This window comes from Takifugu flavidus, chromosome 8, assembly GCF_003711565.1.
Source record: "Takifugu flavidus isolate HTHZ2018 chromosome 8, ASM371156v2, whole genome shotgun sequence".
NCBI classification, from domain to species: domain Eukaryota; kingdom Metazoa; phylum Chordata; class Actinopteri; order Tetraodontiformes; family Tetraodontidae; genus Takifugu; species Takifugu flavidus.
The window spans coordinates 5,193,540-5,218,689 of record NC_079527.1 but is presented as its reverse complement, the minus strand read 5'-3'; the positions used below and the strand labels follow the sequence as shown (position 1 = coordinate 5,218,689).

General features: G+C 44.0%; 3 protein-coding genes and 1 long non-coding RNA gene across 5 annotated transcripts; 1 reads left to right on the top strand and 3 right to left on the bottom strand.

Annotated features, from left to right (window-relative positions):
* Nucleotides 1-711: 711 nt before the first annotated feature.
* slc26a6 (solute carrier family 26 member 6) lies at nt 712-13,851 on the bottom strand. Its single transcript, XM_057039977.1, has 20 exons — nt 13,507-13,851; nt 13,203-13,342; nt 12,429-12,568; nt 12,103-12,213; nt 11,746-11,921; nt 11,462-11,626; nt 11,222-11,374; nt 11,063-11,145; nt 10,827-10,974; nt 10,638-10,751; nt 8,192-8,269; nt 7,946-8,041; nt 7,453-7,559; nt 7,248-7,317; nt 6,513-6,605; nt 5,243-5,356; nt 4,969-5,106; nt 4,648-4,702; nt 3,924-4,051; nt 712-1,355 (listed from the first exon to the last, which is right to left on the bottom strand). The coding sequence occupies exons 2-20, from the start codon at nt 13,328-13,330 to the stop codon at nt 1,332-1,334; spliced, it is 2,121 nt and encodes a 706-aa protein (XP_056895957.1). The 5' UTR covers nt 13,331-13,342; nt 13,507-13,851; the 3' UTR covers nt 712-1,331.
* Nucleotides 5,000-10,360, top strand: LOC130529603 (uncharacterized). The gene is made up of 4 exons (XR_008951622.1): nt 5,000-5,117; nt 7,455-7,621; nt 7,973-8,048; nt 9,559-10,360. It is a non-coding gene; the product is annotated as an uncharacterized LOC130529603 (long non-coding RNA).
* A 3,377-nt stretch (nt 13,852-17,228) lies between the features above and the next one.
* On the bottom strand, nt 17,229-19,280 carry LOC130529599 (uncharacterized protein DDB_G0284459). Its single transcript, XM_057039995.1, has 4 exons — nt 19,109-19,280; nt 18,296-18,354; nt 17,803-18,162; nt 17,229-17,679 (listed from the first exon to the last, which is right to left on the bottom strand). The coding sequence occupies exons 2-4, from the start codon at nt 18,345-18,347 to the stop codon at nt 17,465-17,467; spliced, it is 627 nt and encodes a 208-aa protein (XP_056895975.1). The 5' UTR covers nt 18,348-18,354; nt 19,109-19,280; the 3' UTR covers nt 17,229-17,464.
* A 954-nt stretch (nt 19,281-20,234) lies between these two features.
* Nucleotides 20,235-25,027, bottom strand: wdr6 (WD repeat domain 6). 2 transcript variants are annotated; one of them, XM_057039974.1, is made up of 6 exons: nt 24,815-25,027; nt 24,531-24,692; nt 21,805-24,337; nt 21,634-21,711; nt 21,400-21,516; nt 20,235-21,247 (listed from the first exon to the last, which is right to left on the bottom strand). In XM_057039974.1, the coding sequence occupies exons 1-6, from the start codon at nt 24,897-24,899 to the stop codon at nt 20,359-20,361; spliced, it is 3,864 nt and encodes a 1,287-aa protein (XP_056895954.1). In that variant the 5' UTR covers nt 24,900-25,027; the 3' UTR covers nt 20,235-20,358. The 2 variants fall into 2 exon arrangements, with proteins under 2 accessions (XP_056895954.1, XP_056895955.1); XM_057039975.1 differs by having other exon boundaries at nt 20,235-21,250; nt 21,406-21,516.
* Between the last annotated feature and the right edge of the window lie 123 nt (nt 25,028-25,150).

Sequence of the window (25,150 nt, the reverse complement as noted above, 5' to 3'; positions counted from 1 at the left end):
ACGCAAAACTGATACTCCAGTTACTTTTAATACCTCTTAGAGAGTTGGTCTACCTTCCGTGTAGCTCGTCTGGTTGTCAAGGTGAGGACAGGGTGAGTACTTTAATGGAAATTGTTCAACTTAAAAAATACAGACAGCAGTAAAAGAAGTTTTCTGTATGAATAGAGTCACCTAACGTTGAGAAGAAGAACGTCCAGAAGAATGAAGGTCAAAGACCCTCCAGAATAGGAATATCACCAAATTTTATGTGCCCTTCTTTGGCTCATTATCAATATTGCTTCAAAATTTCATTCATCTCTGTTTATAACTACAAAACAAATGATAGCTGTTATAACCTTAGCAGGAGATAATAAGCATATTAATTAAGCGTGTCGACTGCAAAATGTTGTATTACACATTGACTGGAGGCTACTGCTTGAAATGAACTCTTAAAATGGATTTATAGGCAGGATCACAGCTTCCGTGACAGAATTCCTGAGGTTTGAGTTCCGCTGTGGTTGACGTTATGTTACTGTATAGAATCTCTGCTGTTGTTTGCCGACAGAGGCCTTGCAAACGCCTCGGGAAGCAAAGTCTCACGCGGCATAAACAAATACTGAACAGCAAGGTAGGTAGGTAAAGGTAAACAAGGAGTCCGACTGTGACCGTGGCGGCCCAACCCGATTCATTTCTTTCATTTTAAATCCACACAGCACCGGAGGAAGGTGTTACTTCAGCATTGCAAAATCACTTATTCCTCACTACACAGCTCTGAAACGAATCAAAAGTCACAGTTGGGATTAATCCTATGAAAAATTCCAAACCAGGTGCTGGAATCACATTGACCTGGTGAAGGTCAGTCAATCCTGAGACCAGGTCTCCTCATACCTGGAATCTTTTATGGATGTCTGAAACTATTTTTAACTCTTTTGTTATATATCAATTTGATACAAACCATATGTCTATGGGGAATTTAAACACTTTTGGAAAAGATGGGCTCATGATTAGCCTGTGAAGACATCAGTTCAGCTGTGTTCTGTTCCCTAAACATGAATGTGGGACAATGAGTTCAGAAGAGCAGAGAGCACCTTGTTAGGATGCTGTAAATATCTATATGCACAGTTCAGAGTCCAGTATGGCCATAATCTGCTCAATGAAGTAACCAGACTACATTGTAGAGCTGATATTAATTGACCACAATTATATTTTGACCTTTTTTTGCATTCAGAATATACTGGTGTGTAGATGACATCACAGAATGGTTAAATTATCTGCAAAAGCTCTGGCATCATGCATGCACGGGGACCATCCCAAAGGCATGTTCTAATGGCCTGCGTTGATTCTCTCTGGATTCAGAAGTACGTTTCTGTGTTCTCCTGTGGGAGGAAGGGGAAAAAAAGGACAATATAAATTCAATAAGGAAGTACCGGCCTGAAGTTTACAGAATGTGCTCAATAATTTATTCATTTTTGATATGGAAGCGTGCCAAAAATTCTACATGACACCATGTCAGCATCATTTAAAATGGCAGGAACTTCTGTTCATGGTGCACTGTGTATATATTTGCATCCATCCTTTTTTTTAAACAAAAAAAAAAAACCCAAACATGTTCAGATCAACATGTGTGTAAATTTTGGCAGCTTTGAAAATGTGCCCTAAGGTTTGCCGTGTATGTGTGTCTGAACATGATCATGCATGTGAGAAACTGTCAGAAGAAGCTCAATAAAGGTCAAAGAAATGTCAACCTACTGAGGATTTATCATTTTTGCTAACCTGAAATATCTGGAGGCGCCGCATTATTACATTTTTGGAAACCGAACTGCCAGACATGGCCACCGGGGGCGCTGTGGTGCACAAGAGGTCACTGAACGTGACGATGATGGCTGCTTCCTCTCTTTTTCTATTTCTTTGGCCAGGAGGAAAACAAAGGGGGGTCTGTTCTTTGCTTCATGGCAGTGGTCAGCTGACCTGATTCAGCAGATGCACTGGTCATAAATAACTCCTTCAGGACACTGGTAATATATTCATCTCAGTCAGGAATCCCAGGGTCATGTCTGACCCATAGATGATTGAGAAGAGGACATCTGTCAAATATAGATGCTAATCTCTGTTTCCAGGTCACTTATATATTAAAGATATATAAAAGTAATGATTTTCTAAAAACACAAAGAGAAACAGCAGAAACATCCATGTTAGGCTGGTTGAGACAAAGCGTCGGTACCCAGGGGTCTTCGGTTTTTATCTGGTGTCGCTTTCTTGAGCTTTGATTGAACATCTGGGTCTCAATCTGGATGTAAGGTCAGAACGGAAAGCCATCATGATTCAACCCACTGGAGCTAACGCCAAAATGTGGGTTTCCATTCCTGTCTCTGTTGTAGCTCGTAAAAACTATTGTGAGTCCCTGAAAACCTCCTCCAGGACCATTTCAAGTCTGCTCCCTATTGTGTTGATGTGATGAACTCTGAGGCTTTGACTTCCACTGGATTTTTAAGCAAGTAACATTTTCACTGCACATCGAGGAGCTTTTGTGAGGTTATTCAGCCTCCGATTTTCATATGAAGGTTACCTGTCACAGCAGGTAAATAAAAAACAGTTTAAGCTACTTACAAATTAAACAACAACAACAAAAAAAATGCTCTAATAACGTCTATAGATTTCCTATTTTGTTTCTATCTGGAAGTGTGTATTTCTGTCCAAAGCAGACACCAATTCATGCCAAGAGCAGATGGAGTCATGGAGAATGAATACAAAACATTAAAAGCAGTAATATGCTCACATCTAATGTTCAGTTTCAATCTGCTTCACATCACTGAGTAGTTCTAGAAACCTTTTTAATATCCAGCCATTGAAACGACATTAATCACGGCACGCTCCAGCCCGCTAAATGAACTGACAAAGTAAATGTCACGAGTAAAATCCTGACATTTAATTACATTTCAAGCATTTCTGTTTATTTTCTCGGCAGTTTTTCTTGCATCTTTACCACAGCGGTGTCATCAGCTACAGCAGGCAGCCGTCAGAGAGATCTGAAGTTCTAAATATAAACCACAGTACAAGTGGAAACTGAACTAACAGTCTGTAATTTAGCAATTTAAAGCGAGGCCCCAGTTGGAATTAATGAGGTCATACTATTATACGGAACCCTTTTTTGAGACGGAGGAGGAAGGAACCTGTTAACAGCTTCATGAACTGGCCCAGTTCTTTAATGTTGAACTGAACTGAAGCCTCTTTAACAGGACTTTCGGGCTTTGTTTTCTCTTTTTTTTTTTTTTTTACCACAGCCGTGTTCACATTCGAAGAACGTTGGCAGTTTAGTCATTCCTCTCCATCATCTGTCACATGAGTTAACGCAGGACACATTTCTTCCTCCTTCCTCAACCCAGTTTGTCGTTAACACTCTTGAGTATTAAGCAACATTTATCTCTTGGGGCTGTTTCTCAGCTGCTTCCCGTGAATAACTGATTTCTGGAATAAAAAGCTGCGGAAACCGTCTGTCTAAATACATATGTGACAAGGAAAAAGGGGAACGTGGAAGCTGAGAGGGAACATTAGAAAAGAGGAGATATTCTACCCTCAAAAACTGTGAAAACATACACAACAGGGTTACCTGAGACCTGGGCAACTCCTGGCCAGGCGTCATTTGAGAAGGATGCGGTGCGCCTACGCTTGTGGAGACAACTGATACTGCGGCTACAATATAAATGACTGAAAACTACAGAACCTCTCTTTGGCAAATAGTTGTCTAAATTCTTTCATTTCAAACAAAGGGTGGGGTTCCCGACCACTCCAACAGTTAACCGCCCGAGGATTAAGTGATCCCAGGATTAAGACATTTGTTGACCGTCTCCGGTGTTTAACTCTTGAAACAATCCAATATCCAGCTGATGGACTGTCAGTGTCTTGTGACGCGTTCCTGACAGATTGTGTGTTTGTTCTCTCCTCACCTGTTCAGGGCTCAGTATCCCGGAGGTCTGACAGTGCAGAACTGCGTCATGAATGGTGGAGAAGAGGCAGGATTTTGTCACTTTGTCATTAAAGAAACCTCCCGACTTCAGGTTGTCCACTACGCCAGCTAGGAAGAGACAAAAGTATTATTAACGTCTAATAACAGGTGTAAAGGCAGAGATGAGGGAAACAACAAATATATATATTTTCCTTTCAAATGAAGGTTGGGAAAGATCCAAATGTGTTTAACAGAGGCTAAACCTATCAACAAATACTAATTAGGGCTCTGACATAAGCTTGAAATGTCACATTTCCCAGCATCTGATTGTGCTTACAACATGGAGCGAGTGTAGTTTTATAATAGTATCACATAATCAGACTGTTTCTGTTTTGTTTCTGGGTTTCTCTCTCTCTAAATACATGATGGACTTCCTCCCACGGTGACTCACACGAGACGTAAAAACATAAACAAACTCCTTCCTACAATTACAGCATCAGAAAATAGCTGAAATAACATCGTGTCAAGGGAAAATTCTCCGCTTTAAAAAGCACTTCAAAAAACCCAAAACTGAAGTACGTGGGACAATAACAAGTTCAGCGGTCTTCATCACATGATTCCGAGAGGTGTCGTGAGGGCACCAACGCAACGCAGTCAGTAACACACACGTTCAGGTGCCAAATTTACTGCAGTCTCTCTTTTTCTGGCGATGCCGAGGGACTTACTTTGGCAGCATGCCAGGAAAACCTCTATACCGATCTGCCCGTATTCACTCTGGATCTGCAGACACACAGAAGGTCGCGATGATAATTCAATTTGAACGAACTGCCGGGGGAAAATTACTGACACAGGAAGTTTTAGGGCTGTCACAGGAAAAGATAAGCAAGGCATTTCCAGTTATTTGTTAGACAAATGTGCACGCATGTGTCCAAACTGTAGATCCAATATCATACAAAAAAACACATAAAACATGTATTTATGTTAACTTATGAATGCTTGACTGTTAACACATTTTGCCTATTATGTAAAGGTGCTACCGTACGTACCCTCCTCAATGTCTTCACTCCTACAGTGTCCAGGAAGTTGACTGCGCTCAGGTCCAGGATAATGGCTCTCGGTAGAGACGGGTCAGGCATATAATCCATCGGAATAACTGCAATGTCCTCTTTCACTGTTTCCTCCACCTGGACAGCAGGTTAGGCACAGATTCTTTATTGGTTACTCAGCGCAACATCCCACAGCTGATAGGGAAATGTCTGAGGGCCTTTAATGAATACAGGGACTAAATCTAATTTTGCATCATGCCTTAATGAATCTCACCATTTCGTGGGTTTTCTTCTTGGCAGCTTTCTTGGCAATCTTCCTCTCAAACTTCTCCCTTTTGGCCTCTAGTTTTTTCTTTGCAGACAGGATCTTGTTGATTTTAAATCCAGACTAGAAAGAGAGTTATAAATGGATAGATACAGAAAATGATGTTTACTTTCTCTTTCTCTAATTGCCCAATATATAGTGACCTACAGCTGTAGTATAGTTAATACAGCATATATAGGCAGTATAATATTGCATAACATAGTTAGCTGCTTTAGGAACAATTCCTTGGCTTTGATCACGTTTTGAAGATCAAAGGCCACAGTCCCTCCAGAATCCAGGAAATAACCAAAATTTAATTAGCTTTCCTGAAATTTTCATAAACATCCATGAATAACTTTTTGAGTTATTTTGCAGACAGACAGATGCTGACTGTCACATAACCTCCTCGGCAGTGGTAAACATTTAAATATACAGATACAACCTGTTTCATATTCCACATGTTGGCAGGGAAATAATGTTACCAGCGCTGGCTGATCTCCCAAAGTTCGTGACTTACCAATTATTCCAAAATAAATCTAATTTCCTGTTGTCAGTGGATGCAATCGAACCCTGCATTCAGATGATTGATTTCTGAGGATACAACAACTTCCTCTCGACCTTGCTCTCAATAAAATACGATACGACTAATTTCCCATTAGCGGAGAGTGGCTTTTAGGACCGTGATTGTTTAATTATCCCTCATATAACTTGCAGATAAAAATTTCCTCTTTCACAGTGAAAGGTGTGGATTTAAAACCCTGATGCACAAATAACCCATCTGGAAAACTATATCTGATGTAGTTTGACGCAATTACTATCACCAAACCATTTCTTAGCCATCTGTTTGACACTTTCTCTTTTCAAGCTCCACAAAGCTCTTTTTGTGAGAAAAGAGCGAACTGGCTGCTGTGACGTCCTGACATTTGAATGAACGAGACATTCTCATTATCTGTCCTCCTCATTCAGACTCTGAGTTCCACCCTCTCTGTGTCTTTTGTTGTCGGTTTCTTATACCTTCCCCTTCTTTCAATCTGCCCCAAAACGATGAGAACAGAAGATGAGGAGGAGCAGGAAGGCAGGGAGGAAGAAGAATGATGCAGGGAGAGTGAGGAGGGGTTGTTTAAACAAATGTCAAATAGAAGAATGGAGAAAGAAAAACGGTGACTGACATTTTCAAAATGCTGAAATGTAGGGTCATTTATTAAAGTGTGTGTGTGTGTGTGTGTGTGTGTGTGTGTACCTTTTTTTCAAGCGCCTCCTGATACATTTCAGCATTAGCATAGTAGAGGGTTGCAGAGGAGCGGAAGATGAAAATCCCTGGGACTTCTCTCACCTAAAAATCAATCAGTTACTAAATTAAACACAGACATCGATATCTTCACTTCTAGATTCAATAATTAACTTATTGGCAGTAGACAGAAAGTGGCAAAAACATTTCAAACGGTGAAGGTGCAATTTACGCCACGCTTTGCAGGAAAACAGGGTAATGACCCCATCGGTCAGGTCAACGTATTCCCCAAGTATACCGACTCCACACTTGACTCGAGTAGAAGGGTGCATTCATGAGAGCCAGGGCCACAGTGTCTGGAGGACAGTGACCAGAGCACCAGGAGAATGGGCTGTATACCAGGAGAGGTGAAGGCAGCTGTACGAGCACAACAACCCAGCTTTTGACTGTTTCTGCCCATGAGGGTGGCACGAGGGCCCGATGCCCACAAGTGCTCACAGTCTGGCACTGCTCAGCCCACTTGGCCATTTTCCCCTTTGATTTCTAGTATGATTCTGAATCCAGTCCTCAGGAAGTCGATGAGTTGAGTTTATGATTAGTGTTTTGTTGACAACCAATCCCACAAAGTCATCAACAAAGATCTTCAAATCAAATTTTTAATTCTTGGAGACCTGGGATGTGTGATCTAATCATTCTCCTCTTCCATTCCATTTTTCCCCCCAGCAGTGCATGTGTTGTGCACCATACCTGATTATAGTCTTCCACAGGTTTGTAGATGTCTGTGTTTGGGATCTGTCCTAACCGTGAGTACTGAGGCCTGAAATAGAAAAAAAAAAAAACATGTTAAAGATTTAAACGAATTTGGGGATTTCGGTCAGTTTGCTAGTGGAGCTGGACAACTCTTGGGCTGCCCTCTATAATGGCTTGTTGAGTGTTCCACATGTGTTCCTACAGCTGTGTCCTGAAGATGACGGTGAGCAAGGAGAACACCAGGGATGCCAGCAGTCCCAGGTCAGGGTTGAGCAGCACAGTGAGGATGAACGTCACAACCCAGACCACCTTCAGAAAGAAAAGAGCAGAGCAAGCGCCTTTTAACCGCCATGGGTGGTAATCTAAAACAGGTCAGGTGACCATCTGCGTCAGCCCAGCAATCTGGAGTCAAGGAGACGCCATACACACCAGGACACACACGCCATTGAGCCACACACTTAGATTTGGGCAATTTAGAGTCTCCAATCAACCCTCAAAGTTGAAACCGAGCATGAACTTTTTCTTTTTTCTCATTCATACGTCTTTGTATTGGAATAACCCATTACAAATAAAAACAAAACAAAACATTTCATTCTTCAATTATATTAAACTACAGCTACAGATTCCAGTAACCTGGGTTAAATAGTTGAAATCATATAAGCTGCATTTCCTTTATTGTGTTTAAGTGCACTCACCATGTCTATCTTGTTGGTCCTCCACAGTGCAGGGATGTCCAGAAATTGCTTCATCATACCGTGGAGGTTGACATAGATGATGGCGGCCAGCACAGCCTACACAGTGAGTCAACATTTCAGTGACTTATTTATTAATTCTAACTCATTATGGTGCTAAAATAGAACCTGAAATGAATACTTTCATGTCAAAGATTGGTTTGACAATGTACAATTAAGAGTTCAGACATGAAGGTTTTTCTGGAGTACCTTGGGCAAATCTTGGAAGAGAACCCCAATCCAAAGCGTGATGAAGAGGATGACTATAGCTGATAGAGCCCCAGCAACCTGTAGTCACATAAAAATAAGGGTTTATGGGTATATATATTATTAAATTAAAGGAAAGCCACCTAAAAACCATATTTGATGCAGGGATTAACTGAATTAATTAGTAAAAAATCGTGGGTGGAATAGAAGAATCATCAGTTGAAGCCTTCCTACTCATCTCCTCTTCTCTATAATAGGGCTTAGCTGATTAATGGTGTTGTCAGAATAAATCGTTTTAGCCTTTCAGCTAATTTCTGTTTGTGCAGGTGGATGAGGACGGTGAAATCAAATTTAGCTAAGCGTTTTTTAATGGCGCCACTTATCTGGATAATGTTAATTACAGAAGGATTTTCACTTTCAGTCAGGGCGATTGACCAGGTTTTTGATATTATCTCCCCAAGCCTTTGTATTTAGAGAAGGTCAGGCAGGAAAACAAACACACATTTGCAAAAATGTTGAAGAAATCACAATTTTGTAACAAGGTTGAAGCAACAATTACAGCGCAGACAAAACCCATTGAGGAAATCTTGGGAGACGTTTCGCTCCACCTTATTGCAGCTCAAGGCGGCAGCATCTCTAAAAGTGGAGTGGTTATTTATTTACAGCCAAACATTGGAGCACTATGGGAGATGCTTTAGGCACATGAAACGAAAAAAAATATTGGATGACATAATGTCACGTTGTGTGTAGATATCTGATTGGGACAAAACATGTGTTGTTGTAAACGTGATCTATGGGTCCAGCGGTAAAACCAGGGCAGCAGAAGAAAGTTTGGATCAAACATTTTTAACTATCTTTATTGTTGTGCTTCTCTATTAAAATGGAGCCTTGCATGTAGAGGTGTGTTTCTGCCCTCAGTTTGGGGTTAGCAGGGGACTGATGAATGCCGGTGTGTACAAATCAACAGCCAATTACAAAGGGGGCAGTTAAGTTGTGAAAATATCCCTGGCCACACACATTTGTGCAAGTGTGTGGGAGTGACTGTAGAGGGAAATCATTGGCTGAGAGAGTTAATGAAGTCTGGTGAAACACTACAAGTGCTTCTCAGAGCTAGGAAAGATCAAAGGAGTAGACCCTGCAGACTAAAAGGATCAAAGAAGCAAACTCATGGTTGAGCTGGAAAGATCAAAGGAGCAAACTGATGGTTGAGCTTGAAAGATCAATGGCTCAAACATAAGGTCAAACTTAAAAGACAAAAAGTGGAGGTATTATCAACACCTCAGGTCCATTTAAACAAGTTTGCTTCTGGATACACTGTTGAACTTATTCCTGCGCTTCACAGCATCTATGGCGTCCTCTCCCTTTCAAAGGTCTATCTACAAGACATTCTTTGAGGGAAATTCTTTCAAAATGGCAAAAGAAAATTCCATCACCAAGGAACCAGGCATTGTGTGCGATGTTCTGCTGCCTCAGCTGATTGCCCAAATTTTGGGGCAAACGCGGAACAGTGTGTCTTTGGACACCGTCAATGCCGTCACAACCAAGCTGGGTGGGAGGCTCCAGAAGGAGCTCAAAGGACGGGACATTCCTGTGAGCATGGATCCTAACTATATCCAGAGGACTGTCCAAGCAGTGCACAGAGAATTGTGTAAGAAGAACAGCCAAAATGACATTATTGTCAACTTGCTGGTGCTACAAGATAAACTTTGTAGAACTGTTGTTGACACTCTGGTCAAACAGCTAATGAAGCCAAGAGAGACGCTGAGCATCAGAAAGTTCTTCACCGCAGTTTATATCTCCATCACCAACTCTGTGAGGAGCTATGAGATGCTGGACAATGACTATACATAATAGTATGCCTGGCAGCAAGAGCGAGGGAAAGTGGGGACTGGGGGAGTGATCACAGAACACAGGAACAGAACCGGGATCCGGCTTCTGAGACCGGTGACCATCCGGTTGGCTACAGGAAATACAGAACACTGTGACGATGTCGCTGGAGGAATCGGGAGAGAAGAAATAATTTCACATCTTTATCTGTGAATTGCAGATTCAAAACCCCAGAGACAGCCTGGGACTTTTAGATTGTTTTCTTTGACTGAGTTAATACGCGTAAGAACACTGCATCTGTAAATATTTTGTTGTAAATGTGATTAAATTTGTGAAAAAAGAAAACTCGAATCATGTTTTAGTGTCTCTTTGGAGTTGAAGTCAATACATCTTTTTTTTCCAGTCTGTTGAGACTTTTGAGTATTTCTTACCTGAAGTCACCGCTGATGTCTTTTTATAGTCAGAAAATCACCTCATGTTTACGCTACTCTGCCTTAAATGACACCATTCTTATAAAAAAAAAACTACCTTTAAGAACTGGAATATCTTCCCCAAAAGTAATAAACCTTTAGAGAGCAGAGAACAAATGTGTTCAAAGGCCCCTCAGCAGAAGAGGTCCCACCTGGGTCTTCCCTCCTGTGCTCTCCTGCACCATGGTGCGTGACATGGAGCAGCTGATGGCGAAGCACTGGAAAAACCCTCCAATTGAGTTACTCAGACCCAAGGCAATGAATTCCTACCAGAAAAGAAAGATAGTATATATAAGTACATGATAGCAGCCTAAAACCTGCTCATATTTCATCCTCCCCACCTGGTTGCTGTCCACATTGTAACCATATTTAAGAGCGAAGATGCGGCCCAGTGAAATGGCAATGCCGTAGCCAACAAAGGCCAAAGCAAAGGCGTCTCCAATCACCTGACCAAACAGAGAGAAATCAGGGACGACGGGTGCCTGGAGCCTGGTGGACAGGAACAGAGAGGAAAACGTCACACGCTCCTTCACGTCCCTTCACATTCACAAATATTCCTGACAGTGTGTGTCGTTACCCTGTGGGAATCTTCCCCACAACATCCACTCCAAACTGCTCATTCAAGTTAACTTGCCAGGAGATTACTGTGGCAATGACAATCTGGATGGACAGTGGACAGGACGGGTGTTGGTGCGGTTCAGTGTCAGCACAGGTGTCGGAATCTTTCTGTACTCACACCAAGCAGCTCCACAGGTATAGGAACAGGTATTTTTTTACTCAAGTATGCATTCAGCTCCTTAGTGAGAATGAGACAGATAATCGCAACGATGCTGACCACAAGAGTGCCGATGTTTGTCTTCGGTACAAGGTAACACACCTCCAACACAGTCTGGAAGAAGAACAGGATCCAAATAGGAGAATGGCTTTCTAAATAATACACAGAATATCAACACTTAATAGCCGTGTTCTTTCTTACATATATCAGAGACATAGGCCCATTGTGTCTCTTTGGGTTGATGCCAAAGGTGTATTTAAGCTGGGACACGATGACATGAATGGCGGCCCCTGTCGTGTACCCTCGGACCAGAGGCTCAGACAAGTAGGTCACCAAAAAACCAAGTTGAAGTAAACCGAGAAGGACCTGCAGATACAACAGATGGCAGACAAAGGCGGTAAGAAGCCCTGAAAACTAACAGAAACTCTAAAAGCATTAAAGCAGCTGCACATCTCCCAGGAGCGGGAAACCACAGGACCACCTACCTGAAACAGTCCCGACAGGCAGGTGACGGCTGCAGCCACTCGGACTCTTGCTGCATCGCGGGACACCAGGTCCACAATACTGGAGTTGGACATATTGTCAAACGTCATAAAGTCAGACTCTGGGGCTAATCGCTCTGTTACGCTTCCTATCATCACACTCATCACTGCATATGTACCTGGAAGAAGAAAGGATAAAAGATATTCCTGTTATATCCCACCTGTTCAGTATGTTTTCAAAATAAATTTGGATTGAGATTTTTTTTTTAATGCAAGATTTTATTTTTAATCCTCATGTTCAAATTAATAACCAAATATGTTTTAATGTATTTATTGAAGTGCTGCAAGACAAGTACAAACCAATAGAGATGTGTTTGGATGTGCCAAAGAGGAAGTAGATGAGAACTGGGTAGAAGGAGGAGTAAAGGCCAAAGACGGGTGGAACTGATGCGAGCAGGGCGTAGGCCATACCTGCGGAGACAGGTTAACTTAAGATCCAGTAGGTAGGATCTGGCAGCATCTCGTGGTCCAGAATACAGAGTGCAATCACGTTGTACGCTTACAAAAGCATGTCAGTGATAAGAAATCTCGAACGTTTAAGAAGAATAGAAGCTGGATCTTCATTGATTAAACAAATATGATCAATGCTTCATGTCATCAAGGCCTTCCAAGGTTTCCAGCCTCACCCTGCGGTAGCTGCATGATCCCCACACTGATTCCTGAGATGAGGTCACCCAGAGCATTTTCTTTGAAGGGGTATCGAGGCAACCACGAGATGATAGGTAGAGTACCCAGCAGGCGCTTCTTTGCCTTGGGTCCAGAGGACCTGAGTGACAGACAGAGGGTTGAAACAGAGGCGCGGGGCTTAGATCTGCCCTCTGAAGGCAGTCCTTCTCTCTAAGGTGGGTTGGGTGGGCGTGGACTGCAACCTCTCCGTCTCTGTAAAATTCTCTCAGTAATCAGAGCGCCCCCTTGATGTTCTTCTTCTTCCACAGGGAACAGTTGGCTCCACGTGAGCTGTTTTTCACTTTGTTGGATGAAGGGATGAAGAAAACAGCTAATCGGTGGGATCTGTTGACGGCTCTGAGGCATTATTGGACCCAGTTTTTCAGGCAATAAAGCAGGTATTGCTCAAGAATGTTCCGAATTAGACATGTGACTCACATTTGTTGCAACACCCTGTTGTGGTTATGAGCTATATTGGGTTTTTTTAAAAAAAAAAATATAAGCCCAAGGTTCTAGCTATGAACTTTAACATTTTTTATTTTTGTCCTCAATAAGGGACCTGCTTTCTCTCCATTAGCCTTAAACTGGGGGTTAAAATCTTGACCTTGGTCTTGATTTTTTAATGCGCAATCACAGTATTTTCTTACAGTTTTCTTACCAAATTTAATGATTCATTAGGATCAGGGGTGGACAGTTTGAACATTATGGGATATTATTTAAATCACAGAGATTACCTGAGTGACTTTTTTAGTTTGTCGCACAGTGAAGGATTCGAGTCTGCCTTTTCTGCGATCTCATCAAGTGTTTCTTCATCCAGGATGTCCCTGCTCACATTGTAGGCCATTCGTTTCCTTTGTGCCATGGTTTCAACCAACTGCAGCATAAATAAGAAAACAAAAGAGAATTATCCGCCCTCAATCCCAGATGGGATTTTTGTCGTCCCCTACTGAAGCCTATTTCAAACATGGACACTGAATATTTTCATTATGAAACTGAAATGTTTATCTTGACAATGCTGAGATCTTGGTTAATAATTACCTTGCCTGGTCCAGAAAAACCTGGTTTTGGTTTTCAGAAAAAGAGAAAATTACAGGTGATTTTCCTTCTCTCTTCCTCAATATCAGAGATATTGTCATCAAGACAATATCGCTCGCTGCTCCGTGCGGTCCAAAGATCCAAACTACAAATTAATTATTCGCAGATTTCAACCGATCGGCAATGATTCTCTTTCAAAACAGAAGTTTAGGGGGGAAAAAAAACTGGCTTGAAGTCTCTCTCTGTCCACTCTGACACGCAGCCACTCTCCGTCTGTCTGAGCTCTACTGCTTAATCTCAAGACGCTTGATAAGAAATTATGCTTTGTTATTGAGGGAGGTTCAAAGTTCAAAACGTGCAGATATGCAGGCTAAAAGAGCAAATATGATGCACTGTTAGCCATTACAACCTTGTCACGGTGTATATGGTTATGTTAATGAATTTGTGGGATTACATCAAAAAGGAAGTTTCAAAACTTATTTTAGACACAGATGAGACACAGTTTATTTCTTCCTCTTGGGTCTTTATCAGTAGTTCTAATAATAAGTGAGCAGGAAAATAACTCTCACCTGCTGTAGATGTGCTTGTGACACTTTGTCCTGGAAAACTTTCCAGATCATGGTGTACATATAGACATCTCCTCTTTGGTGCCTGGCCTGGCATTTCCAACCTGAGCATCCTTCCGGTGGAATGATCCCAAAGTCTTCCGACCCATAACTCTGTTGCACTTGCTTTGGTCAAACACGTTCACCGCATCAGGGCAGCGTTAAAGGAACAAGTGCCATCAAGATGCAGTGGATGCACGAGGGTTGTGTTCAGTGATAAAGGGCAGCAGGAGCATCCTTATCCTTAATAACTTGTTGTTTTTTTTACAATAAAGGGGTGGGGGGTAGTGGGAGGAAGGAAAAATAGTCCAGCCTAGATGTAACCCATCCCGGAAAATACCGGAGAAATGCTCGGATGAGAATGTGCTCATTGATAAATCAAATGGGAGGTTTTTGATTTCATCCACAATGAGCAGAATCACATCAGGGCAAGAGTGACCTCAGGCTTACAGGAAGTCGTGAGTCTGCAGTGTGGTGACTCCATGGCGTGACTTCGCTCCTAATTTAGCTGGAAAGAAAAAAACGAGTCAGTCTGGTTTTTATATCCGTGACACACAACTGAAATATTCCAACCGTAAAAGTTTCAGGTACTGGTTCTGCGAGTTCAAGTGAATGGAGTGATAATGAATTAATTTAAAAAACACCAGAAAGTGCCAGTAATTGTTTGTCCCCGTGTGTGTGCACATGCGCACCCACGAGGGACAGAGTGGGAGAGAGCCTGTGCATTAAACTATGCTAAATATTACATGTATTCTTATGTTTGCCTGTGTCTGGGTCCTTTTATAAGGATGTTGGCCAGCCCTGGACTCGTGACTCATCTCCAGATGGAGCCTCACTCCACAGTTTGAAAGTATCTGTAACTGCGTGCACGAAGACGTTGGGACATTTTTATATTGAGGGGAAAAAAAGAAAAGAAAACAAAGCTCTTACTATTCAGGTCACTGAACAGTGACAGAGGAAACTGTAAATGAGGATTGTTTATCATTCATTCGACTCTAAAATGTATTTATACTGTTTATTTTGCAACTTTGATCCTTTGTTCCGATATTGTGTGGTTCATTAAATAAAGAGAAATATTGGTTGAATAAAGGACAACAGAAAATAACACTTCTACTGACCTACTGGGTACATGTCCCACCACCTGGACGCCAGCACATCCATCTGCTCTGACAAGATGGCGCCAAGGACAATCTGGGAGAAAAACAATGGCCGCGGTGCTTTGTGCACCAAATGTGTAATTTGGAAAACAACAACAAACAAATGAGGTCCAAATTAGTTTGCTGATGTCATTGAGGTGGTTGGATTCAAACTGGACTAAAGCTAAAGAGGATTAAAGAGATCTGGATGAGCGTTTGCATGTGTTGCATGGCGTTCATGTGCAACTCTTTGTTATGAGCAGATTTCTTTAAATTAGCTATAAAGGCTTTAGCCTTTGGCCTACATAAAGCTTTGTCCTGCTGTAATGGAACACTGACTATTTTAACTATTTGAAGTGTTTATAATATAATTATGGGGTTAAACAGCAACAGAAAAACTCCAAACAAAGTGCCGTGTGTGCATGTGTGTGTTTGTGTGCGTGCGTGCATGTGTGTGTGTACACAACAGAGGAAGATGACTGTATGGCCAGATTTGTGCTTCCACATCAATATGACTCTCTTCAAAGCCGTTGCTAAGCAACTCCATATCATCTGTCATGAACCCCATCACCCAGGCAGCAAACATTACCCGTAAACAGACACCGGGACCTTAACTTGCTGAAAAATATCAGCTGCAAATCATTATTATTTTTTGCTTAGAAAAATGTTTTAGTTAAACAAAGCCCTTAAAAAATAATAATTAAAAAAAAATCAGCTACACACAAAGTCCCAGTAACATCCTTTCAGGACCTGTTGACAGAGTTTAGACCCAACAACAGTTTGAGAACCTATAAAAAACAATGTAACCTGTAAAAAACAATGTAAACAATGTAATATTGGACTGAATCAGAGGCCAATCCCAGGATGCACTGAGATATAAAGCATTGAAACACAGCAAAATAGAGAGTTTGTTGTGCTTATCGCCTCTCAAATGTTCTTTATGAAATATCCAGATTGCAGGAGAAGGAGGAGGGCCGCTAATCTCAGATAAAACAAATGTGTGCCTCATCACACCTGTTCTGGCAGGAACCAGCACACACGTTTAGGAGGAAAACAAACACGACGGCCTCGGCACGTGAGTCGAGGAAAAGCGATGAACGACCTCGGACTCTGCACATTGCTGCCGGTTTACTGCTCCTTCCCCCTCCCCTTCCTCCCCATTCAGAGCGTCTGAATGCCTCCATTATCGCACGACCTTCGCACAACTACAAGTGAGACATGGATGTGGGAGGGAGCGCCAGACCCCTGCCATGTATGAATGTACTCACACCAGGTAAAAGACTTGAGCATGACACCGAATTTCTCTGTTTGGTTTGTATTTTAGCGTCAAATTCAACACAGCTGAGCATACGTGAACAAGCGTAGCATCCTCCAGCAGCGCCCACGCTGTCAGTTACCGTCACCAATTACACCACTTTCTCCTTAAAATATTTAATGTGTGATTGCAATGTTTCCATGATACTGACCAAATGGATAAAAAAAACTCTTTGACCTCTGACCACTGAGTCTCTGATATAGGTTCAGTCCAAAAGTGCATGTGAGAGATATCATGAGAACAAATGCGGCCGACAAGCAATCACACCACAGCAGTAATGAGCAGGTCATTTAATTCTGCTTTATTTTCTGCCGCCGATTCCTCCCTCGCGTTGGTATCGTTGATTCACATGTTTACTCTTCATTGCTAAATTACTCCTTTCGATTAAATGTTTCTGTCAAGAAAAACGATGGGATCAAAAAGAAAACACAGACATACTGGGAAACTATCCGCTGGCAGAGAGTTGGGCCATCAACCAGCATCATGGGCGAAGATGTCAGCAGGATTCAGCACATCTTCCTCTGTGACCTCACCCAGGAGGTGGTGGAGAGCTTCTCCTACCTTGGTGCCACCAGCTCCAGTAGGACCAGTGCAAACTACAGGCCATAGACATTCTTTTATTGATATCTAGTATATTTATTTCTGGAACTTGTTCTTTTTTTTTATATATATATCCCCTTTGGGGTCACAGGGAGGCTGCTGGAGCCTATCCCAGCTGCATGTGGGTGAAGGCAGGGTGCACCCTCAGCTTCCCCGCCCACTCAGCTACCACTGCCCCCCTCATTTTAACATGAAATTAAAATAAGTTATAAGTGCTATGTCTTTATCTTTACGAAGGGATGAGTTTTGGGTACTTTAAGAGAAACAGATGATCAACGATTCTTTATCAGTCAGCCCTTGATTGTTCAGAGATGTATCTGTCTCCAGAGCAGCAGGAGGTTCCTGACCCGCTCGGCCCTGCAGCGGGGCGACAGATGCAGCGGCAGCTCAAAGAAGGAGAACGTGAAGCTCCGCGAGAAACTGAGGTTGCTGACGGGACGCAGCGGCCGGAGGCGAGGAAGATGAGCCACTTGACGGTGAGACAAGTCCCGTCTGGACCGCGGCGCTCTGCCAGCTTCACCTGCAGAGACAGATGGCGTGAGGAGAATAGCGGCACTAGCAATGCGAAGCACTGGGCCTGTTTCAATATGGTCACATTTAAGGAGAAAATCTCCTCAAATAAAGGTGGATGAAATAGAATAACCTGCGCTGTCTTGATGAAGTGATGAAGAGGAGGCCTCACAGGTGACGCCTGAACCTTTTCTGTCTCCGTTCTGTTTCCCACGATACGGAGTGGACGGCGTGGGCCGAGGAGCGGGAGGGGTTGGTGGAAGAGGAGGGGGAGGTGCAGGAGGAAGAGGAGGGGGAGGGGGAAGTGGTATTGTGGTAAAGGAAGATTCATAGAGAACCGGCCCTCCCCATGGTGTCATGGAGCTGTCAGAGAGGAGATTGGAGGAGGGTCCAGGATGCGGCCGGGAGGAAGAGGAAGAGGACGACGCTGTTTGATGGCGGCTGCGTTTGCGGTCAGACGGAAGGACCGCAGGTGAGGAGAGAGAAGGCTTCGCTGTGGGGAGAGGTGAAATGGACTTAGGTGAGCATCTGTCTGTCTGTCCTGATGATTGCATCTTCAAGTGTCTGTTGGACCGTTTACTGGTCACCATCTAATCACAACACAATCCCCTCTTTTGGGGGCTTACCTGTTTTTCTACTGTGCGATGACCCAATGACAGGCAGCCTCCCTTGTGACATCACTGATCTAAAGCAGCAATCAGAACACCATTTGATAAGTGTCATCACAGCCGGATGAATTTTAAATATTCGTATGAAGCTAAAAAATGTGACGTTGGTCCATTTGTTTTCATGACAGTGGGGTGAAAGGATTAATTTAGATGTTAAGTTGTGGACAAGTTAAGCTTGCTCCAGTGCCTGGGATGAGCCCTTGAGTTGCTCCCAATGGGGCGTCTTGAGTGGTGCAAATGCTGATGGATTAATCGGGGCCCAAAGATTGATTAACTGCTCAAATCCTTGTCTATTTTCATTGCTGTTGGGGAAATTTCTCAAATGTCTCTCATAAATGCAGCCAGAAGTTTTTCCGCTCTGAGCTTCATCGTCCTAGATAATTTGAACGGATGGAAATGAGAGATCAGTTACAACAAGTTAATCCATCATGGAGGGGGACATGTGTCAATATTTATAGGAAATATGCTAGTTCTAAACCAGTGAAAATGCCCTATTTTATTTGAAAGTGATAGAAGGTACATTACAATGCTACCATCAGCAGAACTTAATGCATATATGGGTGCACCAGGACGCCGTATCTGTTTAATAGTTTAGGTAAAACACATGTTAAGTGTGTATATAACCTTCTGAATCTTTTTGTGGCCCAAAAGAAAACACAATTAAAAATACAAAATGTACATTGTGATTAATCCCTCAACACAGGGTTGTCTGATTAAAATAATGTGAGGGAAAGAACATCATACAAAATAGATTCTGATCTTGTTTCTCACCTTGAATGCTGCCTTTCATCAGTCAGACTTCCTCCTTTTCATTCTTGACATGCTTTTATTTCCTCACTTCCAGCCATTTATTTTTCCAGCGATTGAACAAATGCCAGCACAGCGTTAAAACACACCAGGTGAATTCTCCGTGGCAACCCCCCCCCCACCTCCCCGTGTAAGAGATACCAGGCTGCCCCCCCACTTTCATTCTCTTCCTTCCATCATGCCAAGTTTCCTCTTTTTGTGAGCAGCAGGTGGTGAAACGGGTGTTTGACAAAAGGCAATATGAGATGAGGCCAAAATATTAAAATATTCATGCTCGCAGTTGGCCCCCCTCACGGGTAGATATTGGCAACTGTGCACGGAGGCAGCATGCACGCTGCAGAGATACAGGTGTGTGCATCTACAGTTAATGCCCAGACAATTTCCCCCACACACCCTCTAATCTTGTGACATTTAATGCCGATGAACATGCTGCTGTCTCACACTTCATCTGACACGACTGTATTTGCATAAAAGGCAGACACACACACACACACACACACACACACCACACACACACACACACACGCAAAGTGTTAATTGTGTGAGCAATCCCTCACCTACTTGCCACTTAAATAGGATTTGCATGTTCCACTTGAGCTGTGACAAATTAGCATTTTGCAACCTCAAAGCAGATGGAATTCCATCATCAAAAAAAAAAAATCCAGTTCCACAGAGAGTTCCAAGACAAAGCTTTTATGTCTCGCTGCGGGGAGCTTTTCAATGAAAGCAGACTTTATTTGCTTGTTTGTGTATATTTCTAAGGGTTTCTTAAAGTAGGGTTGTAAAGTAGGGTATTCGCCCTTTGGCTGAGATGTAAACGGGCTGTTTTAAACATAACCGCTGTCACATTTGCCGTCTCTGTGCAGTGTGGTGCCACTTCCTGACAGACCCAGACGGCCCAACACAATTCATTGACGAGCACTGAAATGCTGCTGTTGCACCATTACAGACAAATTCAGATGAGATAAGCTGCATTTTTGAGACACAGGAGAGGAAGGAATTCTTATTATCTCATTGAACATTGTTGTCTTTTTCCCATTAAGACCATGTCTTCAACTAATTAGGACTAATGAGCAAAACACATAAAAGATTTTGTGCGAATAAATACGGTTTATTAAAAAAAATTGATACAAATTTACAGTGCTGTAATTCAAGATTCGGACAGATCGTTCAAGAATGATCAGAAAATAGGAAAAGGGGTTTTTGGTGTAAATTCAACTTGGTTGTCGTTCTCTTTCCTCCAGATCCCTGATGTGCAGCAGCTGCAAACCCTGACCACAGACCAGCACCCATCCTGGGTTTCCTGCCCTCTCATCAGCAGCCTCATCTTCCCTATTATTACTCTCATAAACTGGGCCACTCTTCTTGTTCCAGGCTTCCTTGGGTCCTGACTCATCAGCCGTCACCTCTTCATCAAGAGATCCTGCCTCCATTTTCTTACACTCTGTTTTCATTCTTGTCTCATTGCCCCTCCCATCCCATATTAGATTCTGCTGCTCAGAATGAAACCCTTTTTTTCCGAGTCTATCTCCCGGAGCCTCCGCTTCCTCCTCCCACACTGCGAGTCCTGCAGCGTCAGCCACATGGGAGCACAGCGACCCGATCAGACTGATACCAGCACTGCCGACCGTCCACAGACAGACCCTTTGATCTGCTGATGTGGAGACCACTAGTCCAGGTCTAAAAAGCTTCAGGGAGGTCAAAGGGGCAGCGTGACCTGTTGGGATGTGGTGCTGGGAATTGAGATGAAGAAGAAGACTGCTCGGTTGTAATAACTGGCTTTGAGGAGTAAAGACGGGGTCGAAGATCTGAGGAGACTCTCTGCTGCCCCCAGTCTTTTCATCCTTTGGGTACTGCGCCCTAATTACTGAGACCGTCAGCTGCCCATCATCGCCTCCACTAGCAACAGTCACCTGGCAACCGCCGTCTTGTTTATCTACCCAAACAGCCAATGAATTGATACCGCTCTGGTGGGCAGGGATGTTGAGGCAGGGGATTGATGGGAATGGAGTGTTCTTACAAAGGGCGGATACAGAACAAGCTTCAGTCAAATCCCACACTGCAATTTTGCCATCTGTTGCAGAACTGAACAGCAGCGTATACCTGAGAGATGCAGAAATGAAAGGCAGACATGCATGAAGACATGGGACTACATGGTAGCCTGGTGATGAAAAGGTTCGAATCAGATTAGTAGAATAATAGTAATATAATACAAAAAAAATAATAATAAATTGTAGCATAAAAAACATAACCACCTGCTGCCTGTTCCATCCTCCAGACTGCAGGTGGCAACACTGAGCACACAGCGCTGGTGGTAAAATGTCTCCCACAACAAAACAATCTGATGTTCAACTTCTCTGACTGAGAACAACCTGAAAAACAAAGCAGTAAAGATGAGACCACACGCCTCACATTGGGGTTTGAAGGTTTCTGAGTGTGGGGTTGAGTATTAAAAGAATCCCTTGATAGTCAAAACCGCAGCGACCAACCTGAGCGCTCCATCACTGCAGGCCAGTGCCAAAAGGTGGCGGTCTGGGTTCTCGTCCAACACCACAACAGACATGTACCTGAAAACAGGCAGATATAACCGGTGAGGTTGAACACTGAGGTGGACATGTTTCTAAAAGCAGTGCGTCTTGACTTTGTCTGCTCCCACTTGCCTTGTTTCAGGGTCCATTTTCACGGTTTTATGTCGATTGCGCCTTCTCTCCCACTGTTCGTCCAACCGGTGCCCTGCCACCTGGATCACCTGGCAGGTTGGAACCCGTCTGTGCTTGTCCACACTGACCAACAGTCGATAGCACTGCACCTGCGCTCGCCCACCAGCCGACACCAGCAAGGCAGAAAGAATCTGGCTTTCGCCATCTGTCTCCTGACATGTCGCCACCGTCAGCGTCCGTACACTTGAGATGTGGTCCGTGATAACTGACAGAACCTTGACACTTCCAGAACTAGGCTGTACCGCGAGGACAGTTAAGCTAGTGTCGTCTCCTCCCGTCACCACTATCTCCCAGTGCCCTTCATCTATTGCCCTTTCCCTCCCCCCTGTCGAGTTCCCCACGTGGCTGACTGCTTTTATCCTCCCCATCCTGCACACGCACCCGATCCCCCTCCCATGAACACCTTCTCGCAGGCTCCATCCTTCAGACCGTCCTGCCTTTAATGACACTCCGGGGGGTTGTGAGGCCAGGACCGCTCCCTGTTTAATGAAAACCAGAATGCCATACCCAGGCCAAACGCCTTTATGTGAAGGCCACAGACTCCAGGAGCGATGCCCCCCACCACAAGGCACTGCTAGCAGCCTCTCCTGCCTTACTGGGTCCCAAACCACAAAGTGGACAGCCTGAAAGCCAGCAATGACAAACCTGGCTTCTCTTTCCACTTTCTCAGACTGTTCTCCTTCTCTGACTTCCTCCTCTTCCCAAATTTCTTTTTCAAGCATCAAGACCCTCTCCAGCCATTCCATACCCCTGCAGGCTCGCTGGACTCGGAGAACCTCCAGCTGAAGCCCACCTTTACTCTCTCCAGGCGCTGGACGCATTCTGAACACCCTCACACAGCCGTCCCTGCCGGTGCTGTACAGCAGCCCCTTGTGTTCACGCACTGAAGTTACACCCTGTTTTCCATGCACTCCGAACAGGCAGCTCACGGGCTGCAGAGCTGGCTCACATACATTCACCTCACCTGCAACCTCTCGTTTCTTTGTGATTCCTTCCTGAAACAGAAGCAGGGAACCTCTCCTGTCCCCACACACCCACAAGACCCCCTGGGACACAGAATGGAGGCACACTGCAGCGGTCAGCCAGCGCTTTGCACAAGGCGGAAGGAGGAAACTAGGAAGGGAGTCTACGTTGAGAGCCGGGAAACAGTTTTGATCATGTGTTACTTTTACAGACCAGCGAAAAACAGATCCCTCTGCCCCTGATGCCAGCAAACACACGTCTTGTTTTGCCTTCAGCCAAATAAGACTATGGATCTTTCCCGATCCACCTCTGAGGAGAATCCCACAGTCAGGTTGGGAGAGGGGGAACACCTGTATGGACCCACTGAGGTTTCCAACAGCACACAAACTGACTTTTTCTGCCGAGTCTTCATCAATGACACTCACCGTGTCCATCACGCAGTAAGACTGAAACTCAGGAGTCCCCTGCCAGACAACGCCCCACTGCATGTTGCTGTATTGATAAACTATCCCTTGATCAGTGCAAACTACAAACCTTGTCTGACTCCAACTTGCATTTTCATCCTCATCCTCAGCTTTACAAATTACTTTAGGCAAGCCTTGCCCGGAAAATCCAAGGTCACTTAATGTCTCTGACAGCTGTGCCTCAGTTCCCTCCTTTCCTTCTTCACTCCCTCCTACCATCCACAGCCTCACTGCTCCATCTGCACCCCCTGTGGCCACCCAGCTCTCTCTTCCTGCAGTCCCCTCACTTACTGCGAGTGCACGAACCCCACCCGCACGATGTCCCTTCATCTTACGAACCACTTTACCTCCACCTGCCGAGTCCCATATTAAACAAGCGCCGTCCTCCCCAGCACTAAACACTTTCTCCCTGGAAAGACACACAGAGAACACCCTTGCCTGGTGCCCATATAGAACCCTTATACAAGTGGGGTTAGAATGTCCACATTTGCCTCCACGACCCCCCAAATTGCCAACATCCCACACTCTTACACTACGGTCATCAGAGGCTGAAGCCAGCCATCCTTTTTCCGGGAGGTAAGAGATGCTGAAGATGACTCCATTGTGTCCAAGCAGGCGCCTTTCAACTGGAGCTTTGTCCTCAGATGTGCTATTATCGTTCCCTCCACCAGGCTTCCAGAGAATCAGCTGGTTAAAAACAGTTCCCCCGACTAAGACGGTATCTACCCATGATTCATGCACTAGAAGGAGGGCAGAGTAGAGTAGACATCCCTCTGTACAGGAGCGCTGAACCAGAACATTTCCTGAAGTGACATCCAGGAGCAGACTGGTGTTGTGGGCTACAGCCACACAGAGTAGTGAGTGATTGTCTCCAAAGAGCCAGCGAACATCCAGGATCCAGTCCTGAAGCTCCATGAGGGGACTCTGAGTCTCAAATTGAGGGTTATTCATGTGCTGGAGATCCACATGGAGTCTCACCAGTCTCACAGCCTTGCCTCCAAACACAGCAAGGTCATAGGAACCGCTCTCTGCAATCAAGCTCGGGCCTGAAGATTCACATGACATCACAAGCACGCACGCACAACCAGACACACAGACACAGAGGGAACTAACTTAAGAGGAGATATTTATATAATAATAACTATAATTTGATAATGCCAATGTTCTTTCACTTCATTTGCCTAGAGGTAGACAACATCAAACTGTACTCGCAGCAACAAAACATTAACTAGTCATTACCCTCCTTGTGCTCCATAGCACCAGTGGCAGCACCCTGTACCATGGCAACAGCCTCATATCTGGGCCTTATTCCGTGGATCCTGTAGTGTTGGAGTACGGACAGGGAGGAATGGGCTCCAGGGTGAGGTTGGAGACAGTACACCCTTAAGATTGGACCCTCGCCTGTCAGGATTTTTTAAATCATTGAGAAATATGACTTATTGGCATTCAGGCGTATTTTAAACAAACTAGAGAAAGTAACACGTTAATTTCGCATATTTTAGAATGTTATCAGTGTTGCCCACCTGTCACTAGAAATGTATCCTGAAGGAACTCCAGAGCAGTAACTGGAGCCACTAATGCTGCTGTCTCCATCTTCAGTAAAGCCATCTTACTTGCAAGCTCTTGAGATGTCACGTTAACATATTTTGTTGTCTACCAAAACATGTTTATTTGCACCCACGGTCCGCAATCCACTGTACCATGCGTCTTATTCAGTTTTCCGGGTTTTCTAGCCTATCACGGGCCACGCTGATCTTTCTGAAGCTTGATTGGTTACCTAACAAATCATCTAGAATTCTATTGGAGAAAAAGCGACATGTGACTTACAGCTCTTTGCGCAGGATGCTTTTTCAGTTGGC

Excerpts from the sequence above, each read along its gene's own strand:
- slc26a6 (XM_057039977.1), bottom strand. The coding sequence starts at position 13,330 with ATGGCACAAAGGAAACGAATGGCCTACAATGTGAGCAGGGACATCCTG. Across the intron at positions 11,922-12,102 it reads ATCCAAACACATCTCTATTG|GTACATATGCAGTGATGAGT; the intron begins GTTTGTACTTGT and ends TTCTTCTTCCAG. Across the intron at positions 1,356-3,923 it reads GGATACTGAGCCCTGAACAG|GAGAACACAGAAACGTACTT; the intron begins GTGAGGAGAGAA and ends TTCCTCCCACAG.
- LOC130529599 (XM_057039995.1), bottom strand. The coding sequence starts at position 18,347 with ATGTCACAAGGGAGGCTGCCTGTCATTGGGTCATCGCACAGTAGAAAA. Across the intron at positions 18,163-18,295 it reads ATCGCACAGTAGAAAAACAG|CGAAGCCTTCTCTCTCCTCA; the intron begins GTAAGCCCCCAA and ends CTCTCCCCACAG. Across the intron at positions 17,680-17,802 it reads ACTTCATCAAGACAGCGCAG|GTGAAGCTGGCAGAGCGCCG; the intron begins GTTATTCTATTT and ends CTGTCTCTGCAG.
- wdr6 (XM_057039974.1), bottom strand. The coding sequence starts at position 24,899 with ATGGCTTTACTGAAGATGGAGACAGCAGCATTAGTGGCTCCAGTTACT. Across the intron at positions 24,338-24,530 it reads TGCTATGGAGCACAAGGAGG|GCCCGAGCTTGATTGCAGAG; the intron begins GTAATGACTAGT and ends GTGAATCTTCAG. Across the intron at positions 21,248-21,399 it reads GAGGATGGAACAGGCAGCAG|GTATACGCTGCTGTTCAGTT; the intron begins GTGGTTATGTTT and ends TGCATCTCTCAG.